We start from the raw sequence: 23,113 nt of genomic DNA, 5'->3' as shown, positions 1-23,113 counted from the left end.
TAAAATTAAAAAAACCGGCCATGAGCGTATCGGACACGCCCGAAATAGGGTTCCGTAGCCGTTACGAAAAAAATAAGTAATATTTTTCTAAGAATTTCGCATTTTGTACGGAATATTCCAACTTTAGGTATATTTTTAACCGACTTCAAAAAAGGAGGAGGTTCTATGTTCCATAATGTTTGTATGTCTATTACGTACCTACCTAGAAAAATATTTTCAAGGTTTTTGTAGTAGGTTCCATTTTTTTTTTTTGGAGTCGGTTTCACTTTTTTGTTAATTTAGGCTAGGTACTGTTCACCCACTAAGCGTCGAACCACGACCTTGACTAGTGCGGTCACTATACTACATCGCGCCGGAACAGTTCACAATTACTACCATAAATGCTTGTCTGAGGTAATAGCCGTTACTTAACAGTCAACTGTACGAGATAAATTATGGTGTACGCATCGCGTATTAAAATAGTATTTCTCGCAAAACATGTTTTTTTTCAACATATTGACTGATAGTAATATATTTTGCATTTACATTACATGATGCATTACATTGAATTACGTCCGTCGTCCGTATGCATCTTTTACAGAGAGTAAATATAGTTAACTCATCAATCCATGCCTTGTGTGGTCAACCTAAAACCGGAAATAATTAAAACAACAATACAACTAAGTAATACATATTTATTAACTCCACTTTTACAACCAATCAACGAACTAAAAAAGCGAAATAAATACCAGTGGGCAGCGTGGCTAGCCGCGTTCATTGCGCGCACTGTAAGGCCCTATAACCTATAGTACCTCATCATGTCAAGCCTAAAAGAGAATGAGATGGATGGAACTACTATGCGACGAGCTCTCGGAGGCAATAAAAAGAAAATGAGAGAGATGGGCCCAAACCCTCTGCCCGCTGGCAAAAGTGACTACAAAGAAAATCGAAGTGTGTCATACCGTCCCTCTCACTCTCGTGTTAAATAATATAGGTGTCAGCGAGACGGCAAGATACGAAGTTCGAATTTTGCACTTCATAGTATACCTAGGCTTAGCAGGGCTACTACGAAACTTGAAACTCGAAGTTCGTATCGTGCGATCCCTCTGACACTTAATACTATTTAATACGAGAGCGAGAGGGACGGTACGATACGAAATTCGAGTTTCGAGTTTCGTAGTAGCCCTGCAGTTTGCGGCCGAAAATACTAGGACTACTGACACTATAACAAACTTGCTAATATCACATTTATAGGACAACTTTAAGAGCGCTATGGTGAAACAATACTGTAGCATTCAGTTCTGATACTATACCTAGTACTTATCTGTGATTACGCTACTCTACCATTCTACACTAATTGAATTAATCTCTTAACGGCATTTGGCTTGAAATACTGTCCTTGTGCAAATATCTCACGCTCGGAATTAATTTCGTTAGCGGGAGTGAAAAAGAAGGTCGGCGCTTCATAATTCGTTTTAGGATAAAGGCCGTAAGCAACCGGTCTAAGTGGCTGTTTTGTAACCTGATGGATGTCCTGATACTGTGCTGACTTAGGTAGGACTGGTTCGTTGTGTATGAATGCTGTGAAGCCGTGTGTGGGGTCGGCGCTGTATTTGACAGTGCGCCGCGTCCCGTCGGGGTCCACGACAGAGTACGCGCCACTGACGACGTCGCCGCGGCGCACCTCGTGCTGGCTCTTCGTGTCACCGGTACTTGGGTCCTCGATGTCGTACGAGTATTTGTACTCGTCGCCGGTGGGTGGCGGGTCCGTCACTATAATGCTCATGGCGGCCACTGGGAGAAGGAGTAGCTGGGGAAGAAAGAAGTGCACTTAAGTACTAGATTATCAGTGATCATGCAGGCATCCGAAATATCTAAGCACCATTTCATTTGATATGAAACAATCCACCAAAACTAAGATAATTAAATTACTTCTTGTCAGTCGAAAGGGTTCCGATAGTGTTCGTGCAAGGGTATAAGGGTACAGTAGCTTTCACATGTACCTACTTGTAAGTTACCCGGCACACCGGGTACCCGGCGCTTGCTACCCGGCACCGATAACCAGTGTGTTTGTGTGAAAAGGCAGGAAAAGGCACTAATTTGGGCCTATGGTTAACCAATAACAATAACTGCGGGCTAAGGAATACACGTCATCTACACACATGTACTTAAAAATTAACTTTAACTTCTGCAAATTATAAGAATAGCGGCTTGATAATGGTTTAATGAATGATCATGATGGCGTCATTAAAATAAGAGCAAGTTACTTAACATTTACCCCGTGCGCGTGCATCGCGGCTCCTCAACAATGGGCTGGAGTAAGCCGCGGTCTGTTGCAGCTCGTATTTATAGCATTGCCTTGCATTCACTCGAATGTTCGGCATCAGTATTGCCAATCTAGGAACTGTCGCACTCGTGAACATAGAACTTTTAAGCTGCGCTTGCGCAAGTAATTAATTAGAGCAAGCTCCCAAACTACACGTTGCGGCGTCATCTACAGTACTCATCAGGCACGTGGACGTAAATAGAAGCGCTGTGGGGTGGGCGCTCATTTTTTGTAGATATGATTTATTTCTTATTTTTTTTCACCAAGGAATAGGTATGTGGCATATTGATAAATTGGTTTCGTATACTTATTCTACTATAAACCCTACGGCACTTGCAATCAAATGATATCTTCCTTAACTGCACCTGTTATTGGGCTCTAAGTCTAATGTCAATATCTAAATATTAATCCAAATTAGGAATATGTAAATTTGCAAGACCATTTAGTAAATAAATAACCACTAACTAAGGCAACTTTCTTTTCAGATTTGAACAAAACTCGATTTATTTTTAAGCTCAGTTTTAGAAGCGTCAAATGTGTACAATGCATGACTTCATAGCTAGATAATAGCCTTGTGCTAGTTATGCTTTTAGCTCACTTCACATTTCTATTCTACTTATTATTAGCTCTGTGGTCAAGCCGGAAATGCATAGTACCTAATAATGTATACTTGTAAATAAGCGTAAACGCCTTATCCTTAGTTAAAAAACAATACAGTCGCAAAAGGATACGATCTGCCACAGGCTGCTCAAAATTAAAAGGCCTTATGTTCAGTAAGGCTACATTTAAAATATAACCCTAGTTCTACTTCATTATAGAATTTCGATTAAATGTGCGATTGGAACAGGATTAACTAATTAGCATAAATACATAATTCATATCTGCGATCAATATGCCCTGTTTGAGTCCATATTGACTCTCATAAAATTCTTAGTCCTATTTTTTATTTTACTACCGATTTGTGTTCATAATAATCACTCTTCATAAAAAAAAACATACTTTTTTTGTTCATAAATTTTTCTTACTAATTTCGGAATTCATAACAGACAGTGTTCATATTTTTTTTACTCATAATGTCATACTAAGAACACATCTCAACTCATAATGTTGTTTCTCATAATTTTTTCCTTTATAACAGACAATATCATAATTTTCTTATTAATAATGGCAATAATAAGAAACATTTCAACTCATAATAATTGTTTTTCATAACTACCTAATTCTTACTATGCAAATTATTACCTAGGATTTTTTTAAGATGTCATATTTATGTGTTCGTCAAATGTACTGATTGGCAATTGGCATACGTACCTTAATTTAGCAACATATTGAATGGCATCCAACCTACTTTCCTAGTTGCAGTTATAGTATTTGCTGCTATAAAAAAAACTAACATCGTAGGCTATGGCGAGAGCTACGCTCCCGCCTTAGCCTTCTGAACCTAAACTATCCAAGTCGCTTCTACTCCGAACCGTCTTGCTCGCTCGCTTCGCTCGCTCGCACAAATTTTGAAGTAAAACTTTCCAATATTTGGCCAAATGTTATTGACAATTTGGCCAAACATATTTCGCCGAAAAAAGAGAGTACGAGTACACCCGTCTCTTCCGAGCATCCGTTACTCTTGCCTATTTTTAGGGTTCCGGAACCAAAATGGCAAAAACGGAACCCTTATAGTTTCGCCATATCTGTCTGTCTGTCTGTCTGTCCGTCCGCGGCTTTTCTCAGGGACTATCAATGCTAGAAAGCTGTAATTAATTTTGCAAGGATATATATATAAACTATGCCGACAAAATGGTACAATAAAAAAACTCAATAATTTTTTTTTTGTGTACCTCCCATAGACGTAAAGTGGGGTTTTTTTTTCTCATACAACCCTATAGTGTGGGTATCATTGGATATGTCTTTTAAAACCATTAGGGGTTTGCTAAGACGATTTTTCGATTCAGTGATTTCTTTGCGAAATATTCAACTTGAAAGTGCAAATTTAACAACTTGAAAGTGCCCTCTCTAAAATCTAAACCGGTTAGTGAAAAAATTTGAAAAAAATCAGGATGGTAGTAAGTATATCAAACTTTCAAGGAAAACTATAACGGCTAAGTTTTCTTGAGAATTATTAGTAGTTTAAGAGTAAATAGCAGCCTAAGGTATAAAATATACCTAAACTTGGAAGATTCCGTATAAAATACGAAATCCTTAGAAAAATATTACTTATTTTTTTCGGAATGGCTACGGAATCCTATTTTGGGCGTGTCCGACACGCTCTTGGCCAGTTTTTTTATTTTTACCTATCCAATTTTATTTACACTAAGGATTAAAAGATATATGACAATACTTAAATATATGTTTATACAGCAGATGTATGATTATTGACATTCTGAATTTCAATAATGCGTATTATATATATAACACTTATGATTAAGAAATATATGAAAAAAAATATTAGTATTAGCAAAATTATGAATATTGGCGTTATGAATTAGAATGATTAGTAGTTTCGATTGTTAGTATAAGAAAATATATGAAAACCAATATTAGTAAACCCCCTTGCAAAAAAAACGGACACCTATGGTTTTTGTATTTTATGTGCATGAAAGCTTACTTTCTAAGCTTCAATGCCTGAAAATCTGAAAAACCATAGGTGCCTATTTTTTTGCAAGGGGGTTTATAAACAAGGTGTATGAATAGTTATATTATGAATTCCGATGATTATGAGTTTCAATCGTTAGTATTAAAAAAATGATAATGAAGAGTGATCATTATGATGTAAAATGGTATGAGAAAAATTTCGGACTTTCGATAATAGGACTTAAAAAGTGAAAAAATGCGCTCCCGCCTTGTTTACTACGCACAGTAAGTAATAATAATGAAAAAAATAAAGAAATGTCATATAGGCTTTATGAGCCTAAGCGTGTGTGGCTAAGCGAACATGGCTAAAGCTTCCCAATTTTTGATGATAAAAATGCTTGCCTCAGCCTCAAGCGTTACGATTTTATCGCGTTGTTCGAAAAACGCCGACGGATCATTTTTCGAGCGCTTCAACCGCCTCATTTTCTTGGTCATATTTTTTAAGAATTGTAACTTTGTGAATTGTAATAAGTGAATTGTACTTCTGCTAGATACTCTGGAAACTGTAAAGGAATCTACTGTTTTAGCAAAAATGTGCCCACAAAAATGCCGTAAGCACAGTGACGCAAAATGGCTGAAGCGTCATTTTCTGGATGCCTAACTTCCAAACCGTTGCTTAAAATAACTTATTACCTTCCTGGAAAAATCTTCCTATTATAGCTCTTCCCCATATTAGAGAAACATAACCCTCCTTCGGGCAGTCGGGTAAAAAACAAAACTAAATTATTTGGTAATATTTTACTAGAGGCTTAATCACAGCATTTCTATTGATTAATGAAAAACACATTTCTCACAAAACATTACACATGCGAGGGCACATTATACCTAGGTGGAAACGCATCTTTGTGGAGCGTCAAGTATTTTGAGCACCGATAAGTCGACATACAGTACACAGCGTTCACATCGGCGGAAATTGTCCAATTAGCGTCTCCAAGACAAGGGCAAGTGGAAATAAATTCGATTGAATTATTGTAATTGTACTGATTGATGTAGTGTTCACAATTAACACATTTGCTTAAAATGAGTAAATTGTAAATCTTAAAGACAAGTTTAATCAAGGACAACCTTGTTAGGTTCCTTATAAAAGACATCAACGGGCGAACGATCGCTCACCAAAATTCATAGACAAAATCAGCTGCAAAAAACATGATTTCATGGCTCGCAAAAAGTTATTTTGAAATATTAATCTACTATACTATGACATATCCACAAATTAGTACGGAACCTTCTTTGTTCAATGTTATAAGTATTACATAAATTTTGATTCGACGTAGACTATACGCATCCACTCTTGCTTTTGGGTAATTAATGAGGCTTGAATAAAGACCAAATTCATTTGATATGAAATTACTTACTTAATACCCGTATGACGATATGCAGAAAAACCGGCCAAGAGCGTGTCGGCCACGCCCCAAAATAGGGTTCCGTAGCCATTACGAAAAAATTACATAATATTTTTCTAATGATAACTGTATCTTTTGATAACATAGAATAGAAGTTCTGATTTATTTCACTGTTTCAAGGATTGCGTACTTATTTGATATTAATTTCAGCTTGATACCTTCACTTGTACTATTATCTATTCTGTGCCTTTCACGCATTCCTGAGAAAAAGGGGCTGCGGGGCTACTACGAAATTCGAAAATCGAAGTTCTTATCGTACCGTTCCTCTCACTCTCGTATTAAATAATATTAGCGTCAGCGGGACGGTAAGATACGAAGTTCGAATTTTGGACTTCATAGTTTATGGGCCTGGACTGACGGACGGACGGACGGACAATATAATGATCCTATAAGGATTTCTTATTTTATTTTTGAGGTACGGAACACCAATTAAAACTAGACCAAACATGACCAAATCATTAGACCAGTGCCACATCTAGTGGTGTTACGCAAACAAAATATTGACGTCTTATAACATTTTAGGCAAGTCTGTAGGACTTCTAGGTAACATATACGACTCCAATGCCACAAACCAATGTACTTATTACATCACGATTTTTTTTAATAAATTACAAGTAAAACCTTTTACGTTACTTCTCCGCTACTGTACGTGAAAATACACTTGAGTTCATAAACTTGTGAGCAAAATTTTGAGCAAAGATATCTGAACATGACTCTATTGTTAACGGCGTAGAAGCATGTTCATATACTTTTGATCAAATTTTTGTTTACAAGTTTATGAACTCTAAACCTTAGTAAACCTCAGCCTCCTCCACTTCCATTTAAAACATCGCGTTTATGTCACACAGACCCAATTATCACAAACACAGATAATAATACTAACGCGTTTCTAACTCATTACGAGTTCATTTTCAAAGCAAAACCAAAGGAAATAGGCGTTCCTAATCCGGAACCCTAAAAAGGAAATAAGTAGCGTTAGCAAACAAACTATCACCATTTACAAAAGTAGTTATATACTAATTATGTACGGTCAAGGACCTTAATTCATGAGCCACAATGGAACCTTTTCAAAGGAAAAGTCATTAAGATTTTCCTTGTTAATTAATGCGATGTCACTATGACGTTTACTGTGAAATGGTTCCATGGTGGCTTACGAATTAAACTCCTTGACCGTACATAAAACTACTACTTAATAACACTTGAATAATTTAGAGCTGTGTTAATGGAGTACTTGTATGTTATTTGGCTGTGAACGTTTAGTGGCATTGTTAGTCGAGTCAGGTCCAGGTCAAGCCTAATTTTTACGAGCGCTCTAGATTAGGCAACATGCAGGGTTGGCACTAAAAACCTAAATAAAAAGTCTTTAGAGCTTGTCAAATTTAAAAATGACTGTTGATTGGCCAGTGGAATCGATAGTGTGTTCCCTGCTGTTAGGCACAACGAAGTTGAGGAATCTCCAAAATAAACTTCAAGAGAGTCTATAATGTAGTAGCATTTATTCAACAATAAATCCACTATTGACAGTTGTCAGATAGTGATAAAACTTAGGGATGCTCCTATTTAGGAGCACTCGCAAAGCAAAGTTCTTACGGAGGTTGACATCGAGAGGACAGGGTACAGAGTGCAACAAGAAAAGCAAACGGAGCGGAGGTACAGACAAACTGACATTGTGTGTGATTTTTGGGTGGTAAGCAAAGCTATTTTCTAAATAAAATTACGCATTACGCTATGCCTAAAAAAATGTTGTTTAATTTAAATTTTTATAATGTACAAAATAAGAATAACATATTATAATTGCGAAATTATGTGTGAAATTAACCATGAACTTCGTGAGGAAACCTGTAGGTACACGCTTACTTAAGAATTCAATGGTGTGCGTAGGTGTATAGTTCCTAATCCGCATTGGGCCCGCGAGAGTATACCTGAGAGGCTACTACGAAATTCGAAAATCGAAGTTCGTGTCGTACCGTCCCTCTCACTCTCGTATTGAATAATTACGGACGGCAAGATGCAAAGTTCGAACTTTGCACTTCGTAGTAACTAACTATATAGGCTCTGCGGGGCTACTCCGAAATTCGGAAACGGACAGAAGTGACTATTTTTTTGGTACTTTCGGCAGGTCCCGCCGCGGCAGACTATCAAATTCGGCCTCAGCATCAGTTTTATGGGAAACCATTGTGCATTTCATCGCGGTATCAAGTAGGTACGAGATTTTGCAGTCCGCTCTCCGTCTACTAGTCTATGCGGCGACGCAAACTGCCATTTGCATGGGCGCGGCCGCGAGTACACACACAGTATACACATGTTGCAGGTTGCTTTATGCGTTGATGCAGTCACGTAGTGCCATAAAGCTTCATTACATATAGCGAATGTATGCTTAATTGTAATGATAATGAGTGTAGACGACAATATGCATATTTTTGCTATACATACTACCTACTATAATATTATAAAATGCTAAAGTTTGTGAGTGTGCATGTATGTTTGTTATTCTGTCACGCTAAAACGGCTGGACGGATTTGCATGAAATTTGGTATGAAGATAACTATACATTTATACACATAGGCTACATTTAATCCCGATATTCTCACGGGGTCGGGATAAAATTGCGAACACTCATTCGCTGGGTATAGAGTCATGTAATTTGACAGTGGTTTATACTGGTTTAAAAGGAAGAAATAAAACGAAGCAATTTGATTCCTCTTATTTATTACCTTAGCTATAATACTCAACATTTAACAATAAGTTATATGTACATACAAATAAATATGGTCAGGTCACGTTGGCGAATAGTAACATCGACGGTTAAAGTAGCGTAAATCACTGTAATTGCTATTACGACATCCAATTTACTTATAGTCTTAAACATTTTAAATGATACTCTAATATTTCTTTAAGTGTTCAAGGATATTGAGAAGTGATATAAAAACGATTGCCTTTCCCCTTCTATCTCCCGCATACTTCATCCGTCCAAACGTATGTACTCATACATACTTTTAAAATAATATAAACTAAAAAAAACATATATTTTGAAGGTACATGCAATTTTTCAATTTCCAGTTCTATAAATAAATCTCTTTAAGTAGCACTTCGGAGCTTTTCATCACGTGAGCTTTAATTTAATTTTAGTGCAGCTTCACACTGTTTACGCATACGCTCATAACATAGTATGTGTCAAATTCTAAAGGTGTTTTATAACTTTAACAATACACCTATAATCTCGGATCAAGAAAACTTCCAACAAATCCAAATATAGAACTAATTTCATTTGGATTCTTAAGGATCAGCATTGGCATAACTAGGGCTGCAGGGCAAGTAAGAACTTAGCCTATGCCTTAGCCAAAAAAGCGGGTGCGACGTAGCCATTTTGGTGTATTGCTATGCCAGCATAGAAAGAAAACACCAACTGCAGTAACAACTCACATACAATTTCCAGCCTCTCCAGTATCGCTCCTGCTGTTTGTCAGAGATTTATATAACGGGCTTATTAAGTTCAACTTTTTCTCATAGTAGGTTTTTTTTTCATAGTAGGATTTTTCGCAATAGTTCCTTTTGCTTTCATAGTACTGCGAATACTCCTACAACGGATCAGGACCACTACATATAATGGTACTAATGAAACTGGCAACTAGAGACCCTGTTACACCAGGGTAGTTCTACGAGCGTTTCAACCGCTATCACTTTCCTGTCGCTTATACTGAACATTTACTTGATTTTGTAAAACGATAGGTATGGTGATGGTGTGCATGGGACACAATTACTTTATAATATTTGCTTACGGTTTCTCATTTCTTCAATATATACGACAGGAAACTGATAGCGGTTGAAACGCTCGTAGAATTAGCCGCCAATGTTTGTCAAGTTAGTGGATGTAAGCGGGAGCAACGGCCTTTACGGCGCCCAGGGGCTCCTTGTGCACGACGGCGTTGAACCCGTTGTGGGGATCGGCGGTGTACTCCACGACGCGGCGCGTGCCGTCCGGCTCCACCAGCGAGTACGAACCTTGCACCACGTCGCCGGAGCGAGACTCCTGCTGGCTCTTGGAGTCGCCTGCAAAAATAGGATTACATTTTGGATACACTGAAAACGCTTCATTCATCTACCCTCGCTCCGCTTAGCTGTTTCTACACAGCTGTGTTTTGCGGAGGATAGGTAAATGAGGCGTTTCGTTCGTGAAAAACACGTACCTCTTTGAGTTTCTTGCCGGATTTTTTTGACATTCATTAATGCTTGTTACAGCCTAAATTGAATAAAGATAATTTGACTTTGAGTTTTGACTTTTGGCTTTGACCTCGCACATCTCTGGTGCAAACACAGCCTAAGGGGGGGAGCGACCGGGACGTGGTACCAACTACAGCGCGCCGCGCGCGCCAGCTCAACTTAACCACTTAATTTGAACACTTTTTTTAACGATCTAACGATCGCAGGAGTTAGTATTATGAGTGAGTATTCTATGTCTAACAATCACGGCCTGCCATTTCATCGCTTGTTGTATATAAAAGGGTGTCAAAGGTATGACTCGCCCGGGGCGCCTCGATGACTAAGGCCTGTGCACGCACATACTTACCAGTCAATGCATCCTGGATGTCATACGCGTACGAATACTGCGGGTTAGGGTCATACTCGTCGACGGGAGCGACGGACGCGACGCGTGCGACCGCGGGCACGGCGTACGGATGCGGCACGGCGAGCGGCGCCAACGCAGGCCTCGCGTACCCGTACGGGGACACCGGGACCACGCCGGCGGCCGCCTGCCACCACACCGCGATCAGGGCGAGAGCTAAGAACTGGAAGAGAGTTCTTTTTTAGGGCCAAAATGGGAAAAACGGAACCCTTATAATTTCGCCATGTCTGTCTGTCTGTTATTCTGTCTGTCTGTCCGCGGCTTTCCTCAGGGACTATCAATGCTAGAAATTTTGCATGAATATATACGTGAACTATGCCGACCAAATGGTACAATAAAAAATAAAAAATATTTTTTTTTAGAGTAGGTACATACCTACCAGAGACGTAAAGTGGAGGTGTTTTTTTTTTCTTATCCAACCTTATAGTATAGGGTAGAGTTGGATAGGTCTTTTAACACCATTGGAGGGTTTCTAAAACGATTTTTCGATTCAGTGATTTGTTTGCGAAATATTCAACTTTAAAGTGCAAATTTTCATTGAAATCGAGCTATGATTTGCTTCAAAGATGGTAGGTCCAACCCTCTCACAATTTTCTAGTCTACTTAAGTAATTGAGAAAAATAGTACTTCCATTAAAATATGTACGATCGAACTAACTAAACCATGACTCACTTAGAACCTTTTCACAGAAAAAGTAATATTATCATCGCTTTGCTTTACAAGGAAGAACATTATGGTATGACACTTGCGCTGTTAACATTAATTTTAATACAAAGAACATGAAAGAAAATTTTAATTAGTTTTAGAAACTCTTTGAATGCAGTTTTGTTTATTTTTAAAAATAAAAGAACGTTTTCTTTGAGTGAAATGAGCTAACAAAAGGATGTAAAAAGGCAGTTTCCCTACAGGCCCATAATTTTGTCCCTCCCCATATGACATAGTGTACCTTCATGTTGCGTGCGGTGTGATCCAACGTGCCAGTGACGCTAACGGGTGCGCGTGCGGCTGTTTTATACACGCGCAGCAGGGCTACTATGAAACTTGAAACTCGAAGTTCGTGTTGTGCGGTCCCTCCGACACTTATACTATTTAATACGAGAGCGAGAGGGTCGGTGCTACACGAACTTCGAGTTTCGAGTTTCTTAGTAGCCCTGCAGGCGCAGGTGCCTATCGTCTATCTATAGGACATATAATAACCGCCCGCCTTGTAAAAAACTTTGATTTGTTTCAACTTGGAGGTAAGTATACCCTTCACTATTTGCTGAACTAGCTTATCCTATAGGTTTGCGTTGTAAAATGAAAAAACAGTGACACAAGCTCCTACAAAGCACCTTTTATAAAATTTAAAAATGAAAAGCTAAGTAGTAAACAAGGCAAAAACATAGGGTCTTTGACCCTTAAGGCGAGTCGATCAAAAAATTTTTTTTGTGTCACAAGGGAGCAAAATTATGTAAGTATACCTAATTACCGGAGGACGGTACATTGAATCCAGCATGTAGCGAAGGATTCTACAATTGACAATAGGACACCTCAGAAGAGTACTTTTTCGAATAAAAAAAGAATTTTCAAAATCGGTCCACAATTGACTGAGTAATCGGTGAACATACATAAAAAATACAAACATTGGAACATAGAACCTCCTCCTTTTTTGAAGTCGGTTAAAAAAGGCAGCAGACGGGTGTGCGAATCGAAACTTTTGCAAGTTGGCATAAAAAGTGGCGTGGCATGGCCATCAACATTGTTCCTAGATTCCGGATCTAATTCAACTCAAAATTAAACGAAAGAAAAACAACCGTCTTTGTTCCATTCGGGGTTGAGACCTTAGGCCCGTCGGGGCCCAGCGCAAAAATTATATTTAAAGAATTATCAAAACGTCTGTCGGATATCTCAGGGGACCATAGAGCTGGCAGCTTCCTCGCACAACGTATCAGCATTGCTATACAGCGAGGAAATGCTGCCAGCATCTTTGGGTCCATGCCGCGGGGGATACTTTTTCAAATTTATTTTAGTTATACTTTAGTTATTAGTTTGTTTTACTTTTATTAATACTTTTAAATTAGTCTAATTTTAATTTATTATTGTGTTCCATCCCTAAAAAAAAATTACCGTCATTCTGTTCTGTAATACAATAAGAAACGATGTAATTTAGTGTAATTTTGTCGGTTCTAAAATAAGTACAGACAAAATGAGTTTTTTTATCATAAATATTATACCTAAGCTTAGAATTATAATAGCTGTATAACACGAGTTAGGTTTTTGGGTCACAGCTGTGCTTTATCAGCTCATATGTGATAGTGGTCGTACGAGTATAAGACCTACTCACAGACCATTTAATAATAATGGACCTAAATGGCGAAGGACAATGCTATGTTTCTAGGTTGTAGGTACTATCGCCCGTTGCACAGTATACAACGTATCTGAAAATTAATTATTTAGCTATTCAAAGATCTATTAGATGTAGGTACATGATTTTCAGGAATTTATAATTGTGATTTAGATATTTTTCATGCATCGATCGAGGTAGCCATCAGCCAATATGTGGTCTACCACCCTAAAATCTAAACGTTTGCATGTCATAAAACAACTTTAAAACAATAATGCCAATAGCCGTGTCTGTCAACTTGAAAGTTCGCCTTTAGCCACAGAATAAGTAATAGTAAAACTACTTTAGCGACATATTCATTTGATAGGATCTTGTTTAAAAATTGAGAGACCATTATTTGGTTGATGCCAGAGGCTGATAGCTACCTATTACATTTTGAAGAGTCAAGAGCCCGAACCCGAAATAGGGTTCCGTAGCTGAAAAAATTAAGTAATATTTTTCTAAGGATTTCGTATTTTATACGGAATCTTCCATAGTTAAGGTAGGTATATTTTATACCTAGGTACCATAGGCTGCTATTTACCTACTCTTAAACTAGCTACTAATAATTCTCAAGCAAACTTAGCCGTTATATTTTTCCTTGTAAGTTTGGTATACTTACTACCATCCTGAATTTTTTCAAATTTTTCCACCCACGGGTTTAGATTTGAGAGGGAGGACGCTTGATTTTAATGAAAATTTGCACTTTAAAGTTTGAATATTTCGCAAACAAATCATTGAATCGAAAAATCGTCTTAGCAAACTCCTACCCCTTTGAAAAGATCTATCCAACGATATAGGGTTGGATGAGAAAAACAAAATCACTCCCACTTTACGTCTATGGAAGGTACCCTAAAAAAAATTTTTTTTTTATTGTACCATTTTGTCGGCATAGTTTACATATATATCCGCGCAAAATTACAGCTTTCTAGCATTGATAGTCCCTGAGCAAAGCCGCGGACGGACAGACAGACAGACAGACAGATAGACAGACAGACAGACAGACAGATAGACAGACAGACATGGCGAAACTATAAGGGTTCCATTTTTGCCATTTTGGCTCCAGAAACCTAAAAAAGGTATGATTTTATTGATCACCTAATAAATGCGTTTTCGACGACCTAATAGGTAAATAATATTTTATTCAGTCAGACTTTGGGCTTTTAATAGACCCTCGTTCGTAATTCCTTATTTACTGCTCTTAAGATACAATGTACTATTATACCATAAGTAAACAGTACCAGACAGAAAATATGTAAGTACGAGGATATTTTTTTTTCAGTACTTATTCATTTATTTGGCAAAAACATAAAACATAAGACTTATACTAGTACTTACAGAAATTATGCACCCTGGTAGGGTATAGCTACAATTGTTATGTATGAAATTATAATCCAATTCTATTACACAACTAAAGTTAGATATCCTACATACCTGCCTAAAAACTACCTACTTAAAAATACTAGAGTTGAAAAAAATAGCCCCGTTCGGCTCAAAGCGTTCGGCGGTAGTTCATTCATAGTTAGAAATGATGTTTTTCGTTTATTCCGCTATCTATTGCATAGTAGTGGGACTATCAACTACTAACATGTACTACTTCTGCCATCTATTGGCAATGAATAAAACTACGAAAAACCGGAATTACCACCTCATCAAAAACTCCTTAGAACATTGCAAAATAATTTATCATGAACTATACAATGTATATAATAACAACATAATAAAAAAAATTGGATACTTTCATCATATAAATAAGCAATTATTAATTGACTAAAATGCAGTATTTTTCGGTGCTCAGAAAGTAACGTATTGATTGATTTCCATTCACGGGGTACTTTCATTTTACCGTGTTGTAACACAACATTTGTGTTTGAAAACGTCACTCAGATTTTCTTCCATGAATGTTGTAATTCAACAAACAAAAATTGTGCTTTGTTATGTGTTAAAAATATACAAGATCGTATTTTATTTAAGTTAGTGATTAAGTAAAATGGCAGATTTTGATGCAATTTACCCTGATGAGACTGAAAGTGAGGAGAATATAGAAGAAACTCATGTGACATTAGTGCCTGATCCAATAATCGTGCGGGGAGCTGGTAACATGACAGTGTAAGGTCTTATTTCTCCCTTTCTTCTGTGCTAGATGCTTGGAGCTAATAGCTCATACAAAACCGAAGTTTTTAAACCTTTAAACAACCTGTTGACGTAAGGTAAGGGTATCATGTCGTAGCCCTTTGTTATGTACGACCTATCACTTTAAGGACTTTACATTGGCGCAGGACACTGACCACAGATTGACAGTCTTATGCTCTTGAAACCTCTTTGACTGGCCAATGACCCTGAAGTTCTGAAGTATAATAATTACTACACCTTATTCTGAGCAATAAAAATGTGTTATTGTTTTTAATTCATACTAGAACAGGTACTTTATACTTACTTTATATTGTTTACTTACGTTTTTCTTGCAAGGAATAATGCATTCAAAATAACTGTAGCTTTGTGCAAAATGTTTAAACTCAAGATCATTCATCATTGTTATTCCTGTACAAAGGTCATGTTATCGTCTGAGCTAAATAAACTTTCAAATTATGCCATTACCTTATTTACCGTGAACAGTGATTTAAATAAACAACTTTGTACACTGACTCATTATTATAAATAGAAGTTAGTAGTATTTCTTATGTGTAGAAGATCTTTTACAATCTCTTTGATAACAAAAATGTTTTATATATGTTAAATTGGGTGATATGTATTTAATTAATCTAAGTTTACTTGGGATGTAAAGGACCTACATTTGCTGTAAAATTTTAGCATTTTGAACAAGGAGTCAAATATCTAATAATCTAATGGATCTATAATTTTTAAATCATTGAGTTTTGTAAACTACATGTTAATAGTAATTAACAGAGCATTGTAATTATGCTACTTAATTTTCTGCACAATTTCTGGTGAAATTACTGGCACTTGCGGTATCCTATACCTCTATGTTGGCAATGCATCTGCAATACCCCTGGTGTTGCAGGTGTCTATGGGGGGTGATGATCTCTTACCATCAGGAGACCCACTTACTTGTTTGCCATCCAGTCAAATAGAATAAAAAACAATTAGCACAAACTACTTTCCTTTTTTTTATTAGAAATTTGACAATTCTATTCAAACCTACGAGAAGGAGATCTTATTGTGCTGTTGCAAATAATTCTATAATATGATTTATTGTTTTTATTTCCAGTTTCGGTTTAAGTAACCGGTTTCACGCTGAGTTCCCATCAGGGCTGCAGTCTCGTGTGGCCCCAGAAGAATACCAGGCCACAGTGGCACGCATCAACAGCGTGCTAAAGAAAACTCTACCTGTCAATGTCAAATGGCTGTTCTGTGGCTGTGTCTGCTGCTGCTGTACCCTCGGATGCTCTCTCTGGCCCGTCATTTGTCTTAGTAAAAGGGTAAAATGTTTTCTCAAAGTACACAATGTTTTTGTACTCCTTTGGTGTTGCAGGAGTCCATAGGTGGTGGTAATCACTTACCATCTGGTAGCCATTTGGTGTCTCATTTGCATACCATGTGTAAAAGAATAGTTTACCGCACGCTGAAGCTACGGAACAATGGCTAACTGATAGTGTCTTTTCCAACCTCTATATTGGCGGAATCATTGATACTATTGATGGAGCTATACTTTCAAGAATTGAATTGAATTGAAGAATAGTTGCTGCTAGGTACCCACTTATATAAAAATTGATCAGCAATTCCAGCCTGCCTTACTTACATTATAAATATGAAAGCAATTCTGTTTGTCTGTTACTTCTTCAAGCTTAAACTGCTGAACCAATTTAGATAAAATGTGGATGGAGATAGGTTGAAACACTGGTAAGGACATAAAGTAGTTTTTGCTGAACAATTACATAGTTCCTAGTTTTTAAGATAGGCTTACTATCTATTGGAAAACTAAGGAATGAGAAGGAATCCACCAGTTTTCCTTTAAAAAAAAAAATTTTTTTTTTATTTATATTCTACTGACTTATGTATGTAATTTACTCACAAATATGGATAAATCGGATTTTTTTCTTTGAAATCCCTCGTTATATATGTTTGGACCGTACACTAAAAAAATTAAATTTATTAAATGACTTCCTAAAGCATGCACTATAAAGAACCTATTTTCCTTCTGTCCATTCCTATATTGAACAGACTGTAGAATTAAGTCCTTACTCATATTTTATTTATTTAGATTCTTATTGCCCAGTTACTATTGCAAATATAATGCTGATATTGTACTCTGACTTTATTAAAGATAAAATCAGTATTATAGCTTTTTACATTTTCAAGATTATATTTAACAGAAAGGCTTAAAAGATATGCATATTCCCAATATGGGTGTCAAACCAGTAGGAGATAGAAAAAATAAAATATTAGGGGTGGTCTTATAAATAGTGCTGATGTGCCATGACATGTCTAAGCAGATTCATTGCCATGCAAACATTGTCTTATATTCTAAAAACAATAATTTTTCGTTGAAAATAATTGAATATGTGCATTATTCATTCCTAAACCTAAGTTCAATAGTTTTATTGATAATTTAAATTAGGTTTTAATGTCAATGTGACGGTGGAATAATAAAAAAAGGTAATGTAGTATTTTGAAAAATGAAGGTGTTTTGTGAAAGTGGTATTTTAGGCAGAAACATTAAAGTAAGGTTTGAGTATATTTAGTATAAGTCAAAATTGCTTTTTCAGACGCAGCACTCGTTGAACAAGCTTCTAGAGTGGGAAAATAGTCGGCTGTACAACAAATTAGGGCTCCGCTGGCGGCTCACCAAGCAGCACTGCGATTCCTCCTCCATGATGGAGTATGTCCTGCTCATCGAGTTCATCCCCCGAATACCCATCTACAGGCCGGACTAGGTTCGCCAGACGGCACATCTTGTAAATACCATATTCATAAGTCAAGAAATCGACCATGAAGGTTATCAGACTATCAAATGTTTCACTAGAGGATTCTATGGCGTTTTAATCGTGTTATTTATTAACTACGAAATAGCCTATGACATGCACCGAGTTCTATTTAGAATATAAACTGATACTTCTGCCCCCTATAACACAAAAGTTACAAGTGTTACAATTCTACGTAATTGTTAAGTCTCTCATACAAAAAAAAATGTAACAAAAAATTGAACTGACTACAAAACACCATCAAAATAATTTTCTACCAGTCTGAAGTATGTTGGTGCCTCAGCACGAGCCAGCAAGAGTTAACCTATAGTCATCTACCTCACCTACGCACTATATGTTGGGCTTCAATCACTCCTGCTGGCTCGTGCTGAGACACCAACCAACGTCAGACTGGTAGAAAATTATTTTGATGGTTTTTTGTAGTCAGTTGAATTTTTTGTTATAAAATTTTTTTTCACGCTTTTTAATCTAAATAATCTAAGATACAATAGTTTAATATTAACTGCTCGTCAACTTTTACGAAAGATTACTTTTTCCGATGCAGAGACGTTCATTATTGAGGAGTCCTTGTGCTTCACCACCCGTTTTACCATATGCATTACGAGGAGCATAAATTGTTCAGCAACTGTGTTAAAGTAATTAAAATTCAACCCGTGAAATGTTATTGATTAGTAACTCCGATGGTCAACTGTGTTCATCATCAGTTCCACTTCACCAAACGATGATTTTCAAGAGCAAATGCGCGAGTTACTACTAAACATATACAATTTACTAAAGGTATCCTACAACATTTAAAGAGTTCCCTCGATTTCCTTAAGATCCAATCATCAGATCCTGATTTGGTGCTTATGGGACCTAATTGAAGACATTCCTAGACAAATGCAAAAAAAAAATACAAATTGGTTCATAAATGACTGAGTTCTGAGGTAACAAACATTTAAAAAAAACAACTGAATTGATAACCTCCTCCTTTTTTAAAGTCTGTTAAAAAAGTGACAATTATCCTGATTTGTAGCACTTGTTACTTATGATATAGAGGCCTGGTGTAACTATTTTCTAACGCGTGGGCGCTTGCAATCGCATTAACCATCTCTTTCTACTGTCATACTATCTATACCGTTTAGAAGAAAGAATCTATACGCGATTGTGATTTCGAGCGCGTTAAAAAACATGTCCTCAGGTCTTAGTAAAACTCGGTGCTAGTCATTAATTTCGACAGTACAATGTAATAAGTATGTACAGCTCCTGATTGTTACGAGCAGTATTAACACCTAAGAATCTCACGAAAACTTCTGTTCTTCAGACATATTGCAAAGCAGAGTTTTCAAAAACGTATTTTTGTTGTCTGGTAATCCTCGTGGATAACTCGTGTCTTCGTTATTCGAACATTGAATTTTAAAATCGCATGGCCAAGCCGACAAATATGTTAGCTACGATTATCATATTAGGCGCGTACTGCTTTAGATGGGAAGTTGTGTATGTTTAAAATATGGGATTTTATATCGGATTGCACCCTACTACATGAACGGGTAGCGAACGTCTTGAAAGCTACTGAGCTGCTCTAGTATTTTTCTTAACGCTTGCTATTTCCGCATTTTACGAGCTAAAAATTGTACGCTTGCGCAATACGGAATGAATCCGAGCCCTTAGAGACGGCCATCATATACGACCCTTAGATATCAACGCTTTTGAACCTTATGCATATGACTAAGGCTCACAAGTGTTAAAATCTTGATTGACCGACTTTAACTATGTAGACGTAGTCTATATCAATTTAAATGAATGAAATGGGACATCAAATAGCGAAATTATTACATGCTTTTCATGTATGTAGTTTGTCACCTTATGAAAACTGCAAGCTTCCATTTGTTGAAAATAAATGCTGTTATCTTAATGTGTATTTATATTTAAGAATTTGCAGAATGGTCTAATGGTTGTTGAAACTTAGAACATGGGTAACTGGAGACATAACGTTGATTGAAGTTAATGGTGATTATGTTATGTTAATGCTAACTAGGGCTTTCTTATTTTACAAGAACATGAGATCGTTCATATCGGCTGTGAGCGAATCCTAAAAACAACACAGCAATAAGAATATCCAACTAATAGATTCTGGTGTTTATTTGTGGAGCTCCATTTTTATAAACTGGAATTAATACTTTGCTATTACGCAATTTTTGTACTAAAAAAAAAACCTTAAAACTGCCGTATGAAAGCAATGAGGGCTATCGTTTTTTGTTTTTCTAGATGGCGCCACTGTTGCGTGAGGTTTTTAAGTGTGGCTTTCAAAGTCTGTTATTACGGGCGTGAAAACAAAGTTTAAATTAAAATCATATTTAATACACCTTAAAACCGTACCATAAAAATATAGAGCAACCACAGATTTGCGTTTGCGTAGTCCCGTTTTGTACGGAAAAAAGGGAGGACAAAAGTTTCCGAAAGACAAGCCTGTCTCAAAACAGTCATTTTTTGCCCCGTAACGTATTCACATAATCATTCCAATTACAAATAAACCCGCGTAGCTCACCCAAAAACTATGAGTTTTGACATTTCGGAGACTTCACGCTACACTAGCGCCTCTAGCGGCGAATTCATCCATTCGGCCCATTGTTTGTATCTTTTTTTTTGTGTATGTTCACCGATTACTCAGTTAATTGTGGACCGATTTTCAAAATTCTTTTTTTATTCGAAAGAGTATTCTTCTGAGGTGGTCCCATTGTTACCAAGTCAAGATCTAATGATGGGATCCTGGGGAAATCGAGGGCAAAGCTCAAATTTTATAGGCACACCTATGGCGATTTTGGCATAAACCCGCATAGCTCACCCAAAACCTATGAGATTTGACATTTCGGAGACCTCATGCTACACTAGCGCCTCTAGCGGCGAATTCATACGCGATCATTAAATAATCATATTTTGCATCAAGTCGTTTGTATCAATTTTTTAATCCAGTGATTTAACTACAATTACTCTTCAAATCACCAATATTTAAAAAAGTATGTGCACAAACCTTATTAATTACTGCGCAGCCAAGGTTAAGGTATATGTACATATTTTTGTAACATTGAGGTGATTAAAAAATCGATTTCATATTAGAAGCTCTCTTGCCAGCTGCTGATGTACTTGTTTTATGTTAAAAAATGCGACACACTTAATTAAACAAAGTGTGATTAATGAAGACTAGTGAAGTTTTTCTATTTAGTGTTTACCGCATTTTTCAACGGATTACATTTCTTGTTGCATTATAAGGATTTGTCGCACAAAACACGGTCTGTATCCTGTCATCCGGTCAAATAGTTTGTATGACACTCGGTCTGACTGTGCGGGTACTAGTTGGGATGGGACACAGAAACGTTCACTGGCTGTCGCGGAAAAAAGTCTTGGTCAGACCGCTGACCGACAAGTGAAGATCGAACATAATCCGAGCTGCATTCAGTTAGACGAGACCACCCGCTGCAACCTCATTTTAAAATACATATAGCATCTTTCACGCTACTAAAAATGGCCAAGATAAAACCAAGGGTTTTACATTTCATTTCGTACATAGCAGCGAAAAATTATGTGTAATTTTGTAAAATCGGGAAATTTATACTAGGCAATGTTCGGGACTGTGTTATTAGATAAATTAGTCAATACTTGGCAAAAATCCCGCCCTCTTTTCCCTTTTCAACATGTTGTGATTGAGGATTTGTTTTGCATGTGTCGGTGTACATGTCACGTTCTAATATTACTTACCTGTAAATACAGCATACTTAAGTTTTAGTTCTCAAATCGCACGACGCAATCGGACTCGTCTTGCCTCCAACGTTTTCAGCGATGTTTATTCTAAAGCAACGGTTGAAAAGCGAACAGGGTATGTTGACATTAAGTTGTAATTGTAAATATTTTTAAGCATAGATTATTTTTGTTCATATAATAAACCTCACTGTATGTGATGAAAATAATCTTTCATTGTCATTATTCTGCTCACTAGTTCATAATAATGGGGAATGGATGAAAATTTTAGAAACGCTTAAAACTTTTTTTATCGATAGGAATAACCTTTCTAATTAACAGAAAAAAATATCAGATTATTAAGTAACATCAATTAATTTTTAAAAAATTAAGAGTTTTCTTTACCGCCAAATTAAGACAGTCCGGTCGGTTACGAGTTGTGCCATAGTCCAGAATAAAAAATATTAAAAAATAATTTAGTGTCTTTGACTCGATCGACACTCTTTACCGGCTCGGATAATACCGACCCTGTTTTTCATCTACACTGCCATAGAAGCACATGTCAGTTTCTTTGGGCGTGTACATGAAAAACAGGGTCGGTATTTCCATGTCAGTATTATTAAAAGGGCTATGCCAATTTAAAAAGTCTATGAGCCTATAAAAGCCGTTAGGCCTTTTTTATGATGGATTCTTTTTTTCTAGTAATCGGCTTATTTTAAGGCTAAAGCTATTTTTAACAGACTTCATAAAAGAAGGAGGTTCTATGGTCCATTGTTTGTATCTTTTTTTTTGTGTATGTTCACCGATTACTCAGTCAATTGTGAACCGATTTTCAAAATTCTTTTTTTATTCGAAAGAGTATTCTTCTGAGGTGGTCCCATTGTTACCAAGTCAAGATCTAATGATGGGATCCTGGGGAAATCGAGGGCAAACCTCAAATTTTATAGGCACACCTATGGTGATTTTGGCATTTTTCGCATTAAGATAAGCATTTACATTCAGAAAGTATCATTTGGTAACCTGGACCTGATGAAGAAGACCGTAAATGACCAATGGAACTCGTCAAAGCTAAGTAATGCTCGCTCGTCTAGAAACGATCATGATTATTATATACCTAAGGAAAGCGACGAAGAAGCT

General features: G+C 36.8%; 3 protein-coding genes across 3 annotated transcripts; 1 reads left to right on the top strand and 2 right to left on the bottom strand.

Annotated features, from left to right (window-relative positions):
- Positions 1 to 1,153: 1,153 nt before the first annotated feature.
- LOC141438896 (larval cuticle protein A2B-like) lies at positions 1,154 to 2,279 on the bottom strand. The gene is made up of 2 exons (XM_074102946.1): positions 2,258 to 2,279; positions 1,154 to 1,789 (listed from the first exon to the last, which is right to left on the bottom strand). The coding sequence occupies exons 1-2, from the start codon at positions 2,270 to 2,272 to the stop codon at positions 1,328 to 1,330; spliced, it is 477 nt and encodes a 158-aa protein (XP_073959047.1). The 5' UTR covers positions 2,273 to 2,279; the 3' UTR covers positions 1,154 to 1,327.
- Positions 2,280 to 9,036: 6,757 nt separating this feature from the next.
- Positions 9,037 to 11,951, bottom strand: LOC141438897 (larval cuticle protein A2B-like). The gene is made up of 3 exons (XM_074102947.1): positions 11,904 to 11,951; positions 10,901 to 11,120; positions 9,037 to 10,383 (listed from the first exon to the last, which is right to left on the bottom strand). Exons 1-3 carry the CDS (start codon positions 11,907 to 11,909, stop codon positions 10,196 to 10,198), a joined length of 414 nt encoding a protein of 137 aa, XP_073959048.1. The 5' UTR covers positions 11,910 to 11,951; the 3' UTR covers positions 9,037 to 10,195.
- Positions 11,952 to 15,168: 3,217 nt separating this feature from the next.
- LOC141438994 (cysteine-rich hydrophobic domain-containing protein 2) lies at positions 15,169 to 22,206 on the top strand. Its single transcript, XM_074103087.1, has 3 exons — positions 15,169 to 15,428; positions 16,549 to 16,759; positions 18,047 to 22,206. The coding sequence occupies exons 1-3, from the start codon at positions 15,310 to 15,312 to the stop codon at positions 18,212 to 18,214; spliced, it is 498 nt and encodes a 165-aa protein (XP_073959188.1). The 5' UTR covers positions 15,169 to 15,309; the 3' UTR covers positions 18,215 to 22,206.
- Positions 22,207 to 23,113: the final 907 nt, after the last annotated feature.

This window comes from Choristoneura fumiferana, chromosome 20 (genome assembly GCF_025370935.1).
Source record: "Choristoneura fumiferana chromosome 20, NRCan_CFum_1, whole genome shotgun sequence".
Classification (NCBI taxonomy): Eukaryota; Metazoa; Arthropoda; class Insecta; order Lepidoptera; family Tortricidae; genus Choristoneura; species Choristoneura fumiferana.
The sequence above is the reverse complement of the archived record's forward strand: the minus strand, read 5'-3'. Positions and strand labels throughout refer to the sequence as shown.

What these genes read in the sequence shown, in the direction of transcription:
- LOC141438897 (XM_074102947.1), bottom strand. An exon ending in CATCCAGGATGCATTGACTG is followed by an intron (nt 10,384 to 10,900) that starts GTAAGTATGTGC and finishes CTATTTTTGCAG; the next exon opens with GCGACTCCAAGAGCCAGCAG.
- LOC141438994 (XM_074103087.1), top strand. Translation starts at nt 15,310, where the DNA reads ATGGCAGATTTTGATGCAATTTACCCTGATGAGACTGAAAGTGAGGAG. An exon ending in GGAGCTGGTAACATGACAGT is followed by an intron (nt 15,429 to 16,548) that starts GTAAGGTCTTAT and finishes TTTTATTTCCAG; the next exon opens with TTTCGGTTTAAGTAACCGGT. An exon ending in TCATTTGTCTTAGTAAAAGG is followed by an intron (nt 16,760 to 18,046) that starts GTAAAATGTTTT and finishes TTGCTTTTTCAG; the next exon opens with ACGCAGCACTCGTTGAACAA.